Source organism: Hordeum vulgare, chromosome 5H (assembly GCF_904849725.1).
Source record: "Hordeum vulgare subsp. vulgare chromosome 5H, MorexV3_pseudomolecules_assembly, whole genome shotgun sequence".
In the NCBI taxonomy this organism is placed as follows: domain Eukaryota; kingdom Viridiplantae; phylum Streptophyta; class Magnoliopsida; order Poales; family Poaceae; genus Hordeum; species Hordeum vulgare.
In genome coordinates, this window is record NC_058522.1 from 45,193,258 (window position 1) to 45,209,919 (window position 16,662).

The 16,662-nt window shown below is 46.9% G+C and overlaps 1 protein-coding gene across 1 annotated transcript; it reads left to right on the forward strand.

The window, feature by feature from the left end:
- Positions 1-6,490: 6,490 nt before the first annotated feature.
- Positions 6,491-8,419, forward strand: LOC123451922 (unconventional myosin-XVI-like). Its single transcript, XM_045128479.1, has 3 exons — positions 6,491-6,661; positions 7,052-7,287; positions 7,382-8,419. The coding sequence occupies exons 2-3, from the start codon at positions 7,108-7,110 to the stop codon at positions 7,709-7,711; spliced, it is 510 nt and encodes a 169-aa protein (XP_044984414.1). The 5' UTR covers positions 6,491-6,661; positions 7,052-7,107; the 3' UTR covers positions 7,712-8,419.
- Positions 8,420-16,662: the final 8,243 nt, after the last annotated feature.

Below are 16,662 nucleotides of genomic sequence, written 5' to 3' on the forward strand. Positions count from 1 at the left end.
CTATATGAAGGGTTTAGTCCAGAAAAAAATCAAGAGGAGGCTTTTTTGTGGATTCGCCGCCGCCACGAGGCGGAACTTGAGCAGAACCAATGTAGAGCTCCGATAGGACGATCCAGCCGGGGAAACTTCCCTCCCGGAAGGGGAAATCGTCGCCATCGTCATCACCAACACTCCTCTCATCGGAGGGGACTCATCACCATCAACATTTTCAGCAGCACCATCTCATCTCCAAACCCTAGTTCATCTCTTGTAACCAATCTCCGTCCCGCGACTCCGATTGGTACTTGTAATGTTGCTAGTAGTGTTAATTACTCTTTGTAGTTGATGCTAGTTGGATTATTTGGTGAAATAGTTTATGTTCAGATCCTTGATGCTACTCATTACCTCTCTGGTCATGAATATGATTATGCTTTGTGAGTAGTTACTTGTGTTCCTGAGGACATGGGATAAGTCATACTAATAATAGTCATGTGAATTTGGTATTAGTTCGATATTTTGATGTTATGTGTGTTGTTTTTACTCTAGTGGTGTTATGTGAACGTCGACTACATAACACTTCACCATTATTTGGGCCTAGAGGAAGGCATTGGGAAGTAGTAAGTAGATGATGGGTTGCTAGAGCGACAGAAGCTTAAACCCTAGTTTATGTGTTGCTTCGTAAGGGGCTGATTTGGATCCACTAGTTTAATGTTATGGTTATACTTTGTCTTAATTTTTCTTTCGTAGTTGCGGATGCTTGCGAGAGGGGTTAATCATAAGTGGGATGCTTGTCCAAGTAAAGGCAGTACCCAAGCGCCGGTCCACCCACATAACAAACTATCAAAGTAACAAACGCGAATCATATGAACATGATGAAAACTAGCATGACAGAAATTCCCGTGTGTCCTCGGGAGCGTTTTTCCTCCTATAAGACTTTGTCCAGGCTTGTCCCTTGCAACAAAAGGGATTGGGCCACTTTGCTGCACCGTTGCTACTTTTTTTACTTGTTGCTTGCTAAGAATCATCTCACCACACAATCACTTGTTACCGATAATTTCAGTGCTTGCAGATATTTCCTTGTTGAAAACCACTTGTCAGATCCTTCTGCTCCTCGTTGGGTTCGACACTCTTACTTATCGAAAGGACTATGATTGATCCCCTATACTTGTGGGTCATCAGGGTTCAGTAGGAGGCACGACAATAGAAGCTAAGGCAATAGTTTCATCCTTACTAGGCAACTCTTTTTCATGAGGTTGTCTACCAAACTTGGAGAAATTGAACTCGTGTGACACACCTTCAAAGCCAAGAGTGACAGTTTGCTTCTCACAGTCAATATGAGCATTGACGGTATTGAGGAAGGGTTTGCCAAATATGATGGGACAAAAGCTATCTTGGGTGGTAGCAAGAACGAGGAAATCAGCAGGATACTTCGTTTTACCACACAAGACTTCAACATCCCTAACAATTCCCACAGGGCAGATAGTATCTCTATTGGCAAGCTGAATAGTGACATCAATAGGTTCTATCTCAACAGGTGCAATCTCGTCTTTGATTTCATCGTATAAGGATTGAGGTATTGCACTAACACTAGCACCCACGTCACATAAACCATGATAGCAATGATCTCCTATCTTAACAGAAACAACAGGCGTGCCAACAACATGCCTATGTTTGTCTCTAGCGTGAGGTTTAGCAATCCTAGCAGCATCTTCACAGAAGTGAATATTATGTCCCTCAACATCGTCGGACAGGAGATCTTTGATAATAGCAATGCTAGGTTCAACTCTAATTTGCTCAGGGGGTGTAGGTGTTCTAATGTAGCCTCTACGTATCACAGTTGAAGCTTTAGAATGATCCTTTATCCTAACAGGGAAAGGTGGTTTCTCAATGTAAGCACTGGGAACAATAGGATCATTATAGGCAATGACTTTCTCTTCAAATGGATTGCGTTTAACTACATTAACTTCTAAGGGAGGATGATATTTAAACCACTTCTCTTTGGGTACATCAATATGAGCAGCAAATGATTCACACAATGAAGCTACTATCTCAGAGTCAAGTCCATACTTAGCACTAAAATCACAAAAGGTATTTGTTTCAACAAAGGATTTAACGCAATCAACCTTGAAATTCACACCTGACTCCTTACCTTCTTCAAGCTCCCAATCTTCAAAGTTGCGTTTAATTCTCTCCAATAAATTCCATTTGAAGTCAATATCTCTCTTCATAAAAGAACCGGTACAAGAAGTGTCAAGCATGGTGCGATCATCATGAGAAAGCCGAGCATAGAAGTTATGAATGATAATTTCTCTCGAGAGCTCATGATTGGGGCATGAATATAACATTGACTTAAGCCTCCCCCAAGCTTGAGCGATGCTTTCTCTGTCACGAGGCCAAAAATTGTAAATATAATTCCGATCACAATGTACTAAATGCATAGGATAAAACTTTTGATGAAATTCCAATTTCAACCGATTGTAGTTCCATGATCGAGTATCATCACATAGCCTATACCATGTCAACGCCTTATCCCTCAAAGATAAGGGAAAGACCTTCTTGTTTACCTCATCCTCGGGCAAACCTGCAAGCTTAAATAAACCACAAACTTCATCTACATAGATTAGATGCAAGTCTGGATGTGATGTTCCATCTCCTGTAAAAGGATTAGCCAACAGTTTCTCAAGCATACCCGAAGGAAATTCAAAGCAAAAAATTTCATTAGGTGCAGCAGATTGAGGAACAACTATTTGTGCTTCCGTTCGAGGTGAAGATACCCCAAACAAGCCCCTCAAAGGATTAGTTTCCATAGTGACAAGTGACAATAAATTTCAGCACACTATATGAACGTTTCCTTACCAAGTTCTACTTACCAAAGGCGCTTCACTCCTCGGCAACGGCGCCAGAAAAGAGTCTTGATGACCCACAAGTATAGGGGATCTATCATAGTACTTTCAATAAGTAAGAGTGTCGAACCCAACGAGGAGCATAAGGATCTGACAAGTGGTTTTCAGCAAGGTAATATCTGCACGCACTGAAATTATCAGTAACAAGTGGTTGTGTGGTGAGATGATTCATAGCAAGCAACAAGTAACAAAAGTAACAACGGTGCAGCAAAGTGGCCCAATCCCTTTTGTAGCAAGGGACAAGCCTGGACAAACTCTTATAGGAGGAAAAACACTCCCGAGGACACACGGGAATTTCTGTCATGCTAGTTTTCATCATGTTCATATGAATCACGTTCGTTACTTTGATAGTTCGATATGTGGGTGGACCGGTGCTTCAGTACTGCCCTTACTTGGACAAGCATCCCACTTATGATTAACCCCTCTTGCAAGCATCCGCAACTACGAAAGAAGAATTAATACAAATTCTAACCATAGCATTAAACTAGTGGATCCAAATCAGCCCCTTACAAAGCAACACATAAACTAGGGTTTAAGCTTCTGTCACTCTAGCAACCCATCATCTACTTACTACTTCCCAATGCCTTCCTCTAGGCCCAAATAATGGTGAAGTGTTATGTAGTCGACGTTCACATAACATCACTAGAGGAAAAACAACATACAACACATCAAAATATCGAATGAATACCAAATTCACATGACTACTTATAGCATGACTTATCCCATGTCCCGAGGAACAAAAGTAACTACTCACAAAGCATAATCATATTCATGACCATAGATGTAATGAGTAGCATAAAGGATCTGAACATAAACTCTTCCACCAAGTAATCCAACTAGCATCAACTACAAAGAGTAATTAACACTACTAGCAACCTTACAAGTACCAATCGGAGTCGTGAGACGGAGATTGGTTACAAGTGATGAACTAGGGTTTGGAGATGAGATGGTGCTGATGAATATGTTGATGGTGATGAGTCCCCTCCGATGAGAGGAGTGGTGGTGATGATGATGGCGACGATTTCCCCCTCCGGGAGGGAAGTTTCCCCGACAGGATCGTCATGCCGGAGCTCTAGATTGGTTCTGCTCAAGTTCCGCCTCGTGGCGGCGGCGAATCCTCCGAAAAGCCTCCTCCTGAATTTTTTCGGAACGAAACCCTTCATATAGCAGAAGAGGGGGGCAGTGGGCCAACAGGGAGCCCACAAGCCCCCTAGGCGTGGCCAGGGGGTGGCCGCGCCTAGCAGGCTTGTGGCCACCTGCTGGCGCCCCTTTGGCACTTCTTCGGCCCAGTATTTTTTTATATTCCCAAAAAAATCCACGTTGATTTTCATAGCTTTTGGAGTCGCGCAGAATAGGCATCTCAAACTTTCTCCTTTTTCAGGCTAGAATTCCAGCTGCCGGCATTCTCCCTCTTCATGTAAACCTTGCAAAATAAGAGAGAAAAGGCATAAGTATTGTGCCGTGAAGTGAAATAACAGCCCAAGAAGTGATAAATATCAACATGAAAGCATGATGCAAAATGGACGTATCATTCTACGACATCTATTACCTTTTGGAGGGTGGTGCCTCCTAGATTGGTTAGGTGTTGCTTGGGAGCCTCCTACTTCATGTTGTGGAGTTGAACAAAGAAGTTTGTACGAGAAAGGAGATCGCCTACTTCGTGAGGCCATGAGTCAGGTTAGTCATGTGTGGACGTAAGCGATGGTGGAATAGAAAAGGCCGGTTCTTCATGGACCCCTTGTGGGTGGAGCCCTCCGTCGACTCTCGCAGCCGTTATCATGCGTGGGTTGAAGTCTCCACTAACGTGGACGTACGATAGGACCATCTATCGGAACCACGTCAAAAATCGTCGTGTCAACCTTTGTGTTTGACCTTTCTCCCCTACCCTCTACATTACATTTGCATGTCTTTACATTCCGATGCTACACTCTTAGATATACATATGTAGGGTGAACTTGACTAGTCACATTTGGTAAAACTGGCCCACAACTAAAATTGAGAAAAGGCTAAGTTTTTAGTTGGTCAAGTAATCTAATCACCCCCTCTATGCATACTTCGGATCCTAAAAATTGTGATAAGAGGATAAGCCAAACTTTCTGAGGGCATCCTCCTTGCACTTGAAATACTTATCGTACGCCACCCCCCCCCCCTCTCACATAGAATTGAACACATGCCTAGCCATCTGGAAACGGTGCCAGAATATCTCGTGTTTGAAGAGTGGGTCATCGGACTCGAAGTAGTCCTTCTAGAGTAGGCAATGGCCACTCTCTCTGTTACAATTCAATGCATGAGTATGCCCCAGGATCGAGCCCCTAAATATCGTCCACTGCCTACTAATATGGTCATGACGACCAAAGTAACAACCACAATCTCCTCATTGTCGTCCGCCGAATCATCCGAATCACAAAATGAAATTGTTCAAATAGTACTTATCGCCACTATCCATTTGTACTTCGCGGGCAAAACATCAAACACCGTGCGGGCGTGGGCGAAGAAGTTGGTCGATGAACCCGTGCCTCATGAGATCACGCAGCAGGCCTACGAGTATGGAGGCAATCTTGGAAACGACGAGGGAGCGAGGTGGCCGTGCTTGGAACTTTGCTCATGATGGCAGAGGCGAGATGGTGTCATGGACGTTGGGGTGCTTTGGTGGCGGCGAAAGCCGGCCACCAGCACCGGCAAGAACTACGGCAAAAACCGCCCAACAACGTTGGCAACGACGCTCGGGGGCACGGGCAGCAGTTGGACGTCAGGACTGGCCGACGGTGGGGAGGGAGGGTGGGTGGGGTGTAATGGCTAGCGATGGAAAAGGAAAGAAATGGCTGTTGTGCCACCGATTGACGGACGAGGGAGGTAAGGATGGGTGTCGCGAGCGTCCTCTCCATATCCGCGCGGACGGAAACCGATCCAAATTTAGATCCAATTACGAACAAAAAAACAGACGCTCATCGATTTGTATCGACCCATTGGATTGAGATTTATGTCTATTTCAATCAAACACACAAGCGTAGGCACATTTCTCTTGTAAGCACACCCCATATGACGAGGATTGCTACGGTGTCATCATTTTAGATCCAAGATGGCAGTACTACGCTACAAAGATAAGACCACTGCAGAGGAGCCCTGTTTACACGGATTCAAATTATTTCAAGATAATTGGGAGACAGCTTAGAATTCAAGAGCAAGTACACAAGTAAACGAGGGGTGGTGGAGTGGAGTACAGCCCAAATCATTCAAAGAAACACGAAAACCAGCCCCTTTATACATAAACAAAAAAAAAATAAACTGAAAGAAAAGGTGGCCTCCATGACCAATCCAGGAAGAAAAAGGTCCCATCTTTTTTAATGCTTCAATTATGGCAGCAGTTTTGCCGTGCAGGCCAAAATTATTTCCTCCTCTCGCCCCCTACCAGCTTTTGCTCAACCTGCCTCCCACATGCAATTATTAATAAATATCTCCCCATTTTTTCTACCATCAAGGATTCCCTTCTTTATATGGAGTATCAAAGAAAAGAAGAAGGAAAAAGAAAAACAATATTTGCCACTTGCTACGGGTAAGCTGTCCCCGTGTGGTTCCCCATTCGCTGGCTATTTAAGGCCTCCCATCCCCTCCTTCCCTTTCCTTCCTCCCATCGGCACGCCCATCCCGCTCCTCTCATAATCTTGAGATTTTCTTCTTTTGTTTTATTTTTCTTTCTTGGTAGGAGTAACAATAGTTTTGGCTCTCCTCCTTTCTCTCTCCCTGTATCCAAGGAGAGAAATCCAGAGGCGAAGCTTCAGGTGAACATCAACCTTCATCTCTCTATTTACCTCTCTCTCTCTCTCGATTGTTTCTCATCTTCTGTTGGGGATCCGTGGTGTGTAGTCTGGGGTAGAGGTGAGGTTCGTTCCTTTTTTGTTTTCTTGATAGATTTTTTTACAGATCCTGGGAAACCACCACATGTTCTTGCAAAAAAGAGAGGGGAAAACCGAGGGGATTTGTTCATCTGTGACAAATCTTGTGGAAAGTTCCGGTTCATTTTGATTTCTTTCTCTGTGGGTGGCAAAAAGATACTAGTGGTATCAGATTTGTTAGCAGTTTTTCTGCGTGTCTCGTTTCATGCAAATTTTGTTGTGAAGATTCAACTTGGAACTGAGCAGTTTCTTTGGCTGTTGTTCTTGTTCTTGCAGGGTTTGTAAATTTTCCGGATCTAATCAACTAACCCAAAAAAGCAAAAAAAGAAACCATGAGCCACTTCGCCGCCATGAAGAGCCCCGTCCCGGTCGCCGCCGCCGCCGCCACCGACGCGAAGAGCCCACTCTTCTGCCCCAAGCCGCGCCGCCCGGTCGCACCCCTCCGGTGCCACCAGAGCAGCAACTCCGACGCGGGCGCCGGCATGGATCTGCTCGACCTACTCCTGTCAAAGGTGAGTTCTTTCTCTGCCTCGGCCCAAGATCCATGAGTTTTTCGCGTGGCTTTCTTCCAACGGGTCGCTGATGTTTCTGCTCCGGCTTTTGCAGGGCGACGAGAGCAATCTTTCGGCGGCGTCCCCGCAGCCGCCTCTGTTCTGCGGCTCGCCTCCGCGGCGGGCCTCGAACCCGGTGGTGCACGACAGCCGGTTCGGCATGGACTGTCCGTCCAGTCCCCTGCCGTGGTGGCCGGTGATGTCGCCAGCCACCCCAGCGCCGGTGGTGGTCCGTCCTACCCCACGCCCGGCGGGACCGCCGATGTCGCCCCGTTCCGCAGCAGGGTGCGCTCGCGTGTTCCAGCCAGCCGTCCGCGTTGAGGGTTTTGACTGCCTCGACGGCGGCCGTAGCGGCCGTGGCCATGGCATCGCCGCCATGGTCTAGATGCACATACAACATCGAATAACCAGGAAATCTTCTCCCCTCGGTAGTGGCAAAAAGCTTTGGAGGGAGAGAGATGAGAGTGAGGAGATGAGTGAGAGGAGCAAGCTTAAGTCCGAAATTTAACCCCTAAAAACTATATAATCCATCAATCAAATCCCATAAGTATAATGAGTCTAGGTAATTTTACCACAAATCTTTTTGTATGTAAATAAATTTCAGGTTCAGATGCAGGTGCCCTTCTTGTAAATTTGGGAGCTCTAGTTTGGGGGGATGGGGTAGAAATCTAGAGGGTTGGATGAGGGACACAGAGGGCACAAGAAACACAAAAGTTTAGCCCTCTTGTATGAATCAATTTTTTCATGAGTCCCTTTGCCTTCCTTGTGGATTAGTCAATTCAATTAGGTTGGAGGGAGGGGTTGGGAATTAGTTAGGTACCTGTCCTAGTTCATCTGTCATCATGCTTATTTTTGGTTTATGATGGAATTGTTTTTGTCCATGCAACCAAGAAATCCATGGCCAAGCAAAGGCCATGGAGATGTGTACAAAAGAGTGGCCACAAGAAGAGAAGAGAAGTGAAGAGAGAGCAGCTAGGTTTTAAGTCAAGTCAATGAGTGAGTTGTGTGAGAGGCATGAATGAATGATGTATCGTTTTCTCTGTATATGTAATATATCGTTTCATTGAAGCAATATGTGTAATATCTCACGCCATGATTATCGCCAGCCCTTGTGGTACCTTTCATTTTTGGATTTTTTTCTCACCTCTCAATCTCTTGGTGGTTGGTTGGTTGAATTGTATGTGTAGCCCCCATCACAACACATGGTTTCCATGTGCCCAAGCAACACGTAGGCGATAAGGATGGTGACTAGCCAATGACTCATGCTGAAGAGCCTGCCTGAGAGGCTGATAATCTCAACCTGGCTCATGTGGATTTGAAGGGCCGAAAATAAAATACACAATGTCTTTTTGGCCTTCTACCCATATGTCCTTTTCTTTGAGATGTAGATGTACTACCACTGAATCTTTTGAGTTTGAATCCACTGGATTTATTGTGTCAGTCAATCAATCCACCAAATTGTTGACGCAGATGCTCTGCCTGCTCCAACGGTGAACAAGCTGTACTATTTACCACCAGTAAAATACAGGAAGGAAAAAAGCAGCACACGTTGTTATCTTTACCACCTGCTGCGAGTCAAAACCCACATGCTTTGTGGCGTCTTGTGCCTGCCACAAGGTGAGACGTAGATGCAGTGATGATCTCACCTCAAAAGGCGTGAAGCCGAGAAGGAAAAGGAGACAGGGGGATGGATGGATGCGAGCAACGGGCATGGCAACTTGAGTGCGCTTGAGGACAGATTCAAACGTAGGGTTTCACTGGAAATAAAGTAATCTTTGTTTGGATCTCAGGCCATGTCTTTTCAAAAGGGAGAATATATAGTAGACCGTCAAGATGCTTGGGAAATTTTGTTTATGCCTCACCATTACTCAAATACAAAAATTAAAGGAGATGAAAACTCATTGACACGTATATTTTTGAACTTTTTTCTGTCTGTTTACTCTTCCCAGTTACTGCTAGTCTGATTTTTCCTCGCCATGTTTAAAGTAGGACACAGCATAAGATCCCGACTCTTGATAGCTACATTTTGCGCCCTAGTAGTTTTGTCAAATTGGTTGTCAACCTCACACTTTCGGCTGGAATTGGAGCACAATCAGTGGAGCAAGAACTAACCTAAAAGCACATGTCGACCCCACCCGTCAGTGCTGGTCTCTCCTTTTCAACAAAACAAGATTGTTTTTGCTTTGAAAATGCATGATGACCGTTCAGCCGTCCAACTGGCAAGCTCCAATGCGGGAGCAAAGGAAAAGGACTGCTACCCACACATCTGTATCAGTCCTCCTTTGATTTAGACGGTTGAGAAATTATAGGAATAGAGATGTCAGGGAAAATGAGATGACATGTATCTCAAATTCAATGAGTAAGAATGAAAAAAAGATGTTCCTTGATTCACATCATAGGATTTTATTTTTTTCATTGAGTCTAAACCAATGTCTATTTTCCTTTGAAGAATTCCTTCATAGGAATAAGATAAGCATTCTATGAAATTCCTCCAAACCAAAGGGGCCTAAAGGGCTCTAAAGGAATTTCTTCTATAAAACCCCTATCTTATGGAATTCTACTCCAAACCAAAGGGCTCTAAAGAAATTTCTCCAACAAAAATCATATCCTGTAGGATTCTATAAAATTCCTCCAAACCAAAGGAGGCCTTACTCCCTCCGGTCTTTTTTAATCTACATATAAGACTTTTCTTAAGATAAACTTCATAAAGTTTGGCTTATTTATATGAAAAATATCAACATCTATACAATACTAAAGTTAGAAGAAATGCATTTTAAATTCATGACGCATCACCGCGCATCCCTTGGCTAGTGGAACAGAAGACACTCAGTTAGGGTTCCCTTGCCTTCCGTCGGCGTTACCGTCGGTCTGCCTCATCCCCTTGTGTTCCTAGGACCATGGAGGTGCGGTGGATCTCGACCCTTCCTCGCGGGACGGCTCCGTTTTTGATGTTTTTTTGAATTTTGTTAGGGTTTGTGTCATGCTTAGAAAGACGAGACGACGACGGTTTCTTGAATATGAAATAAGGTTCTCCCCGCCTAGCCCTTGTCCCGATGGTGCTTCTAGTGTTGTCGAAGGGCGTGTTGAGGTGTGTATCCGACGGATCTCCTGGGATCCGGTTGCCGTTTGTCTTGGTGGATCCGCTTGGATGCGATCTCCTTCATCCGCGTCTATCTTTGTGTGTCTATAGGTCAGATCCTTTTAGTCTACACTTCTCTTCATCAGTGGTGGTTGTTGTTCTAGCGCGCTGGTCCAACAAGGCCTTAGTGGAAGGACGTGGATGTCACATAGAGAGGGGTGGGTGGGAAAGGCGCTTTAAATAATTAAGGTTTAGGATTGAACAAATGCGGAATAAAACTAGCATTTAATTTGTCAAGCACTGAACTAAAAACAATTAGGCTCACATATGTGCACCAACAACTTATGCTAAGCAAGATAAACAACTAAGTGATAGCAAGATATATAACATGAAACGATATGGCTATTATAAAGTAAAGTGCATAAGTAAAGGGCTCACGTAAGAGATAATCGAGGCACGCGGTGACGATGATGTATCCCGAAGTTCACACCCTTGTAGATGATAATCTCTGTTTGGAGCGGTGTGAAGGCACAATGCTCCCCAAAAAGCCACTAGGGACACCGTAATCTCCTCATGCCTCGCACAATGCAAGATGTCATGATTCCACTAAGCGACCCATGAGGACGGTCACTGAATCCGTACGAATGGAAACCCTTGGGGCGGTCACCGAACCCGTACACTTTGGCAACCCTTGGGGAAGGTCATGGGAACCCGTATAGATTGCTCGTTACAATCATCACAACCTAATTGAAGACCCCAATGCTTCCCCGAAGCTTTACACCACAATGATTAAGCTCCAAGGCACCACCAATTGTCTAGGGCACCAATGCACCCAAGAAGCACAAGCTCTAGAGTGCCTAAACACCCAAAAGTAATAAGCTTCTCAAACTTCACATTTCATGTATCACCGTGGAGAAGTCAAACCAATGCAACTAATGCAATGTAAAGAACACACAAAGTGGTCAAGTCCCTCACTCTCAAATCCCACCACAACAACAAAAGCTATGAAGGAATATGAGAGAAAGAACAAGGAGCTCACTAAGAACTCGAAATCTAGACCTAAGGGGCTCCCCTCGTATAAAGGAGTAAGTGATTGGTGGAAACATAGATTTAGATCTCCTCTCTCTCTTCCCTCAAGAACTAGCAAGAATCATTGGAGGGATTGAGAGTTAGCAATCTTGAAGAAGGTTAACAATGGGGGAAAACACGAGCTCCAAGGATATGGTTCATTGGGGAAGAAGACCCCCTTTTATAGGCCCCCCTAAATCCAACTGTTATGCGCACTCGACGCGCACAAGCTAGGGCGGAAGTTCCCAGAGTATAGTGCAACGGAGGAGCACCTTGAGGCGGGAGTGCCGTCGGAGGGGTACTATCGCTCGACCGAGCGATACTACTGTTGCGGTTGCAAAATACTAGGGAGAAGCGGAGGTAGAGCACAGTACGATGGCAATACCGCTTATAAGCAGTACTACCGCTCCCTTACTGCCGCCCTACAACCGCAAAGATGCAAACAAGTCGAGAGGCGATAAAATAAGCAGTAGTGAGAGGGCAGTACTATGGCTTATAAGCAGTACTACCGCATGCACTCTCGTTCAACTCCCGCGCAACCCGACACGAAAAGTTGACTCCCTAGAATCAGCGACAGTAGCCGCGGTACTGGTGAGCGGAAGCACCGCTTATAAGCAGTACTATCGCTTTCAAGAGCGATACTACCGCGGGAGTGCTACAGAGAAGCCCAAGCAAAACAGATGGATAGAGTGAAACCTGAACTATCATAACTTTCACATATGAGCTCCGAATTGAGCAAACTCAAACTTGTTGGATAGAGGACGACAAGAGCTATCCAACAACACCTGGTTATATTAAGAACAAGCAATGGATAATAAATTCCACCAGGATAAGGACGATGACCTTCCCAAATATGATCCGGCAAAATCTCCAACACCGAAAACACAAAGATGATGCATACAAAATCCGTTTTTGATGAACCTGGCTTATCACGATGAAGACCGTAAGCTCAAAAACTGACATAGCGAAAAGCCAAACAAGAACCAAGAAATATGATGATGCCAAGAGTGCAATGGTTTGAGATCTATACAAACAATACGATTAAACTACTCACTTGAGAGCCCCCCTTGATAGTACGACAATCGATCCTATAACCCGGTCTCCCAACTAAGAACATGAGACGGTAAAATAGAAACCTATCAAGGACAAACCTTTTCCTTGCGCATAGTCCACTTGAGCTAGATGATGACGATCTTGTCCTTCTCAAGATGGACCACCTTTATTGATTGCGCCGACTCGATGAAGACTGGTAGATTGCTCCCCTATACTCCACTATGGGTGAGCCTCTCTTTGGCGCATCTTCATGTGTCCATTATCACCATAATGGACGACAATCTTCAAGCATGTGATCTCTTCGTGATGCTCCACTTGAACTTGCACAACACAACCTTGATGTCGATCACTAATTGATGTCATCCTCCATGGGTTATATGAGATCTTCCTCTTGATGCAAGCCCATGGAAAAATACCTAACCCCTCATAGAACTACCACACAAAAAGATCATGGGTTAGTACACAAAGCATAATGGATAATGCTTACCATACCGTGAGATCACTTGACCCCACGCGATACATCTTCTATGCTTTGTGTGTTGATCAACTTGAATCCACTCTTTGTACCTATTTCTTGATCAACCTTGTCTCTTATATTCTCTTCATAAATATGATGTCGTGAAGGTAAACATGAATGCTCATACAATCTTCTTCTTCAAGACATACTTGCAATAAGCTCAACTTTCACATGACCAATCTTTGGATAAATCCTTGAATACCACCTTGGTCATCACATAAACTCTTTGAAACCAACAAATGGACTTCAATAAGTGCCTATGGACAAATCCTTCGAATATAACTCAAGGCAACCATTAGTCCATAGAGGATGTCATCAATTACTAAAACCACACATGGGGCACCATGCTCTTTCACTTAGCACGACAACTTCCCGGTTGTCTACTACAACAATGTTTACCCGACTCCAATGAGAGAGGGGCGATGACGCGGCGCGCCTTCGCCTCACTCCTGTTCTTGTAGTCGTCGGTAGGTGGTCTACGAATCTGGATGTAATTTTTTTACTTCTTTTGTTCTTTTTACTACCATGATAGTCGATGAACACCTCAGGAGTTTCCTTACAAACAAAAATCATGACACATCTATTGACATTGATTTCGTATTGTCAATGTTGACATCTTTCTCTATAAAAAATTTGGTCAAAATTTTAAAAGTCTGACTTCATGCAAATTTTATATACGAAGTAAAAAGAATCGTAGAGATTACCTCTCAAATCCTCCCTATACATCGTGATGGACGACCTCGTGAGTGTCCGGTCACGAAAACTCGGCCCAACCAAACCCTCAAACCGTCCCTAAACGTCTGGGCTATCGAGGAACCCTCAACCCGTAGCCCATATCTGAGGCGGATATGAGACGGACCAGACATGCCCGGATGCAACCACCACATAAGAACGACCAGGCTGACCCTCGTCGACCTCATCTCGTCCCCTTAGAAAACCCCCCCGGACCAAACCCTAGCCCCCACTCTCTCACTCCCCCTTTCGCTCCACTACTCGGCCCTTCCCCTACCCATGTCGTGCTATGTGGGCGCATTCGGTGACGGATCCGGCAGCATGGCGAATCCCATCAATTGGGACACCCTACTATGAGAGGACTCGAAGGAGGACGATAAGGACCTCACCCTCCGTGTTGCACTACATCGTTCATGGGTGGACAAATGCGGTATCTCGACCTCCACGACATCCTCAGTCGCCCGACATCACAATGCGGCCATCGGCGCCGGCCCATCGTGGTCCGTGTCGGTCCTAATCCACTACCCCTCCGCCCACTGCTCCTCATGCTCAAACGATGGGTTCGTCGAGCCCAAGCAGGAGGACAACTGAATCGGAGGCACAAGCCACACGCTTCGAGAGGCAGCGGGTTGTGGAGAGGACATCGACGGCCGATTCGTGCCACACCTGTTGTGGCTCGCATATGTCTACACCGCTCGATCTGGAGGAACAACTCATGCGCGACATCATCCATCGGCCGCCGACCTCGGCGAAGATGGACGCAAGCGCCATCCTCAAGGACCCAAAGGTGCTTCGGCTTAGCATCAAGGAGTCCTAGCGCCTCACGACGTAGAAGGTACACGCCGCGGTGACACTGGTGCCCCCATATCTGCCCTAGATTTGGACTAGATATGAGGCGTGCAGGTCAGCCCGTGCGTTTACGGCCCATTTGAGGAGCCCTTTTGGGTCGCGTTTTCGTGACTGAGCACTGATCAGACCGTCCGTCCGGACGTTCGAGGTGGGTTTGGGGTGCGCGGCCGTAGATGCTTTCAGTCGAGCTCCGACACGGAAACGACGATAGCGGCATGTTCTAACGACGGTAATGGTCGTTCTAAAGTTTAGGGCCTTCAATGTAATATTTATCATATTTGAGGTGCCTTTACTTTTGGTAAACATTTATAATGGATTCCCATCTTTTTTCGAAAAAGAAGGATGATCCAAAGTCAACCTTTATCCATGACATTTTTCCTTCTTCTTCTATATGTAGTTTTACGATACTTTGAGTAGACATTAGCATAGTCCCAGAAAAATCAAACCCATCTGGTTATCCAGCCCACAGGAGACCCCTAGATATCCAAACCCAGACAGGCAAAATGGACAAATTTAACCTCTTTGCTGTATGAATTTACAGAGTGAACCTAGTTTAAAAAAATTTCATCGAGCTGATCCTTTTGTGTGGCGCCCGACGCGTAGGCGCTACACTACACTGTGTGACGCCTAAGCCGTCGGCGCCACACAAAAGGACCACGCTGGCGCTGCAGGGCCCACCCCGGCCGTGTGACGCCTAAGCCTCGGACGTTGCACATGTTGCAGTGTGACGCGGAGCGCTTAGACGCCACACATGCACTTATGCATTATGCAGCCGGTCCTATCAGCAGAGGAAGAAGATGTCCTTCTCCTCGCGGACCTTGAAGCCGCCGCAGCCGAGCCCCTGCGTCGCCCGCCGGGCTTGCAACAGCTCGTAGTAGCTGAGCAGGACGCGACCGAAGCTGGCGTCGCCGCGTGCCGTGCGACGGACCTCAGCACGCGCACCGCCTGCTCGCTGGCCGCCTCCGACACCCGCAGTACCTTCTTGCCCACCACGGCCACGCCCGCCGCGTGCGCCACCAGCTTGGCGCGCCCCTCGGCGCACGTGCACAGCCGGTCCAGCACGGCCAGCGCGAGCTCGCAGACCCGCCTCTCGGGTTCGTCCAGAAGAAGCTCCACGAGCGTCGGCACCGCGCCCGCGCCGACGATCTTGACGCGGTTCCGACCATAGGGACAGAGCAAGGAGAGCGCGTGGAGCGCCGCCTTGGTGGCGCGCGTCGACACGCGGTCATGGACCACGCGGATCACCTCGGCGAGGAGCTCCTGGTTCAGCCCGATCACCCAGGTCGGCACAGAGACGTCGGCCAGCGACCTCACGAGCCGCATGGCCTGCGCCCTCGACTGCAGGTTGGACGAGCGGAGCACGGCCGTGAGGGACTCCGCGAGAGCTCGAAGGCCTTCTTGAAGAGCCCCGAGCGGCGCTTGGAGAAGCGCACCTGGCGGCTCGTCCGGTCCTCGATCCGCCGTAGCTCCACACGCCCGCGCCGCGCCATCGCCCACCGGAAAAGCTAGCCTCGTCCTCCTCCTCCTCCGGTCGTCGCTCGTCTCTCTCCTTTCTCGCTTCCTGCAGGGCTGCATAATGCATAAGTGCATGTGTGGCGCCTAAGCGTTCGGCGTCACACTGCAGCATGTGCAACGCCCGAGGCTTAGGCGTCACACGGTCGGAGGTGGGCCCTGCAGCGTCAGCGTGGCCCTTTTGTGTGGCGCCGACGGCTTAGGCGTCACACAATGTAGTGTGGCGCCTACGCGTCGGGCGTCATACAAAAGGGTCAGCTCGGTGAATTTTTTTTAAACTAGATTCAGTGTATGAATTCATTCAACAAATAAGTTAAATTTGTTCATTTTGCCACCCAGACACAACCCCTTGTTTTCCTTGGATTTCTCGTTTGAGACGTCGCGTCACCAGACCAGCTTGATGGGCACTGTAGTTGGTGGTTAGCACGTAGCAGCGGTACCGAGTACCCACAGCTTGGGGGCGATGGTGACAGGTGGGCCCCGGGTGACTAGATCACATCTCAGCGCATGCGGCCACCAGGCTTTG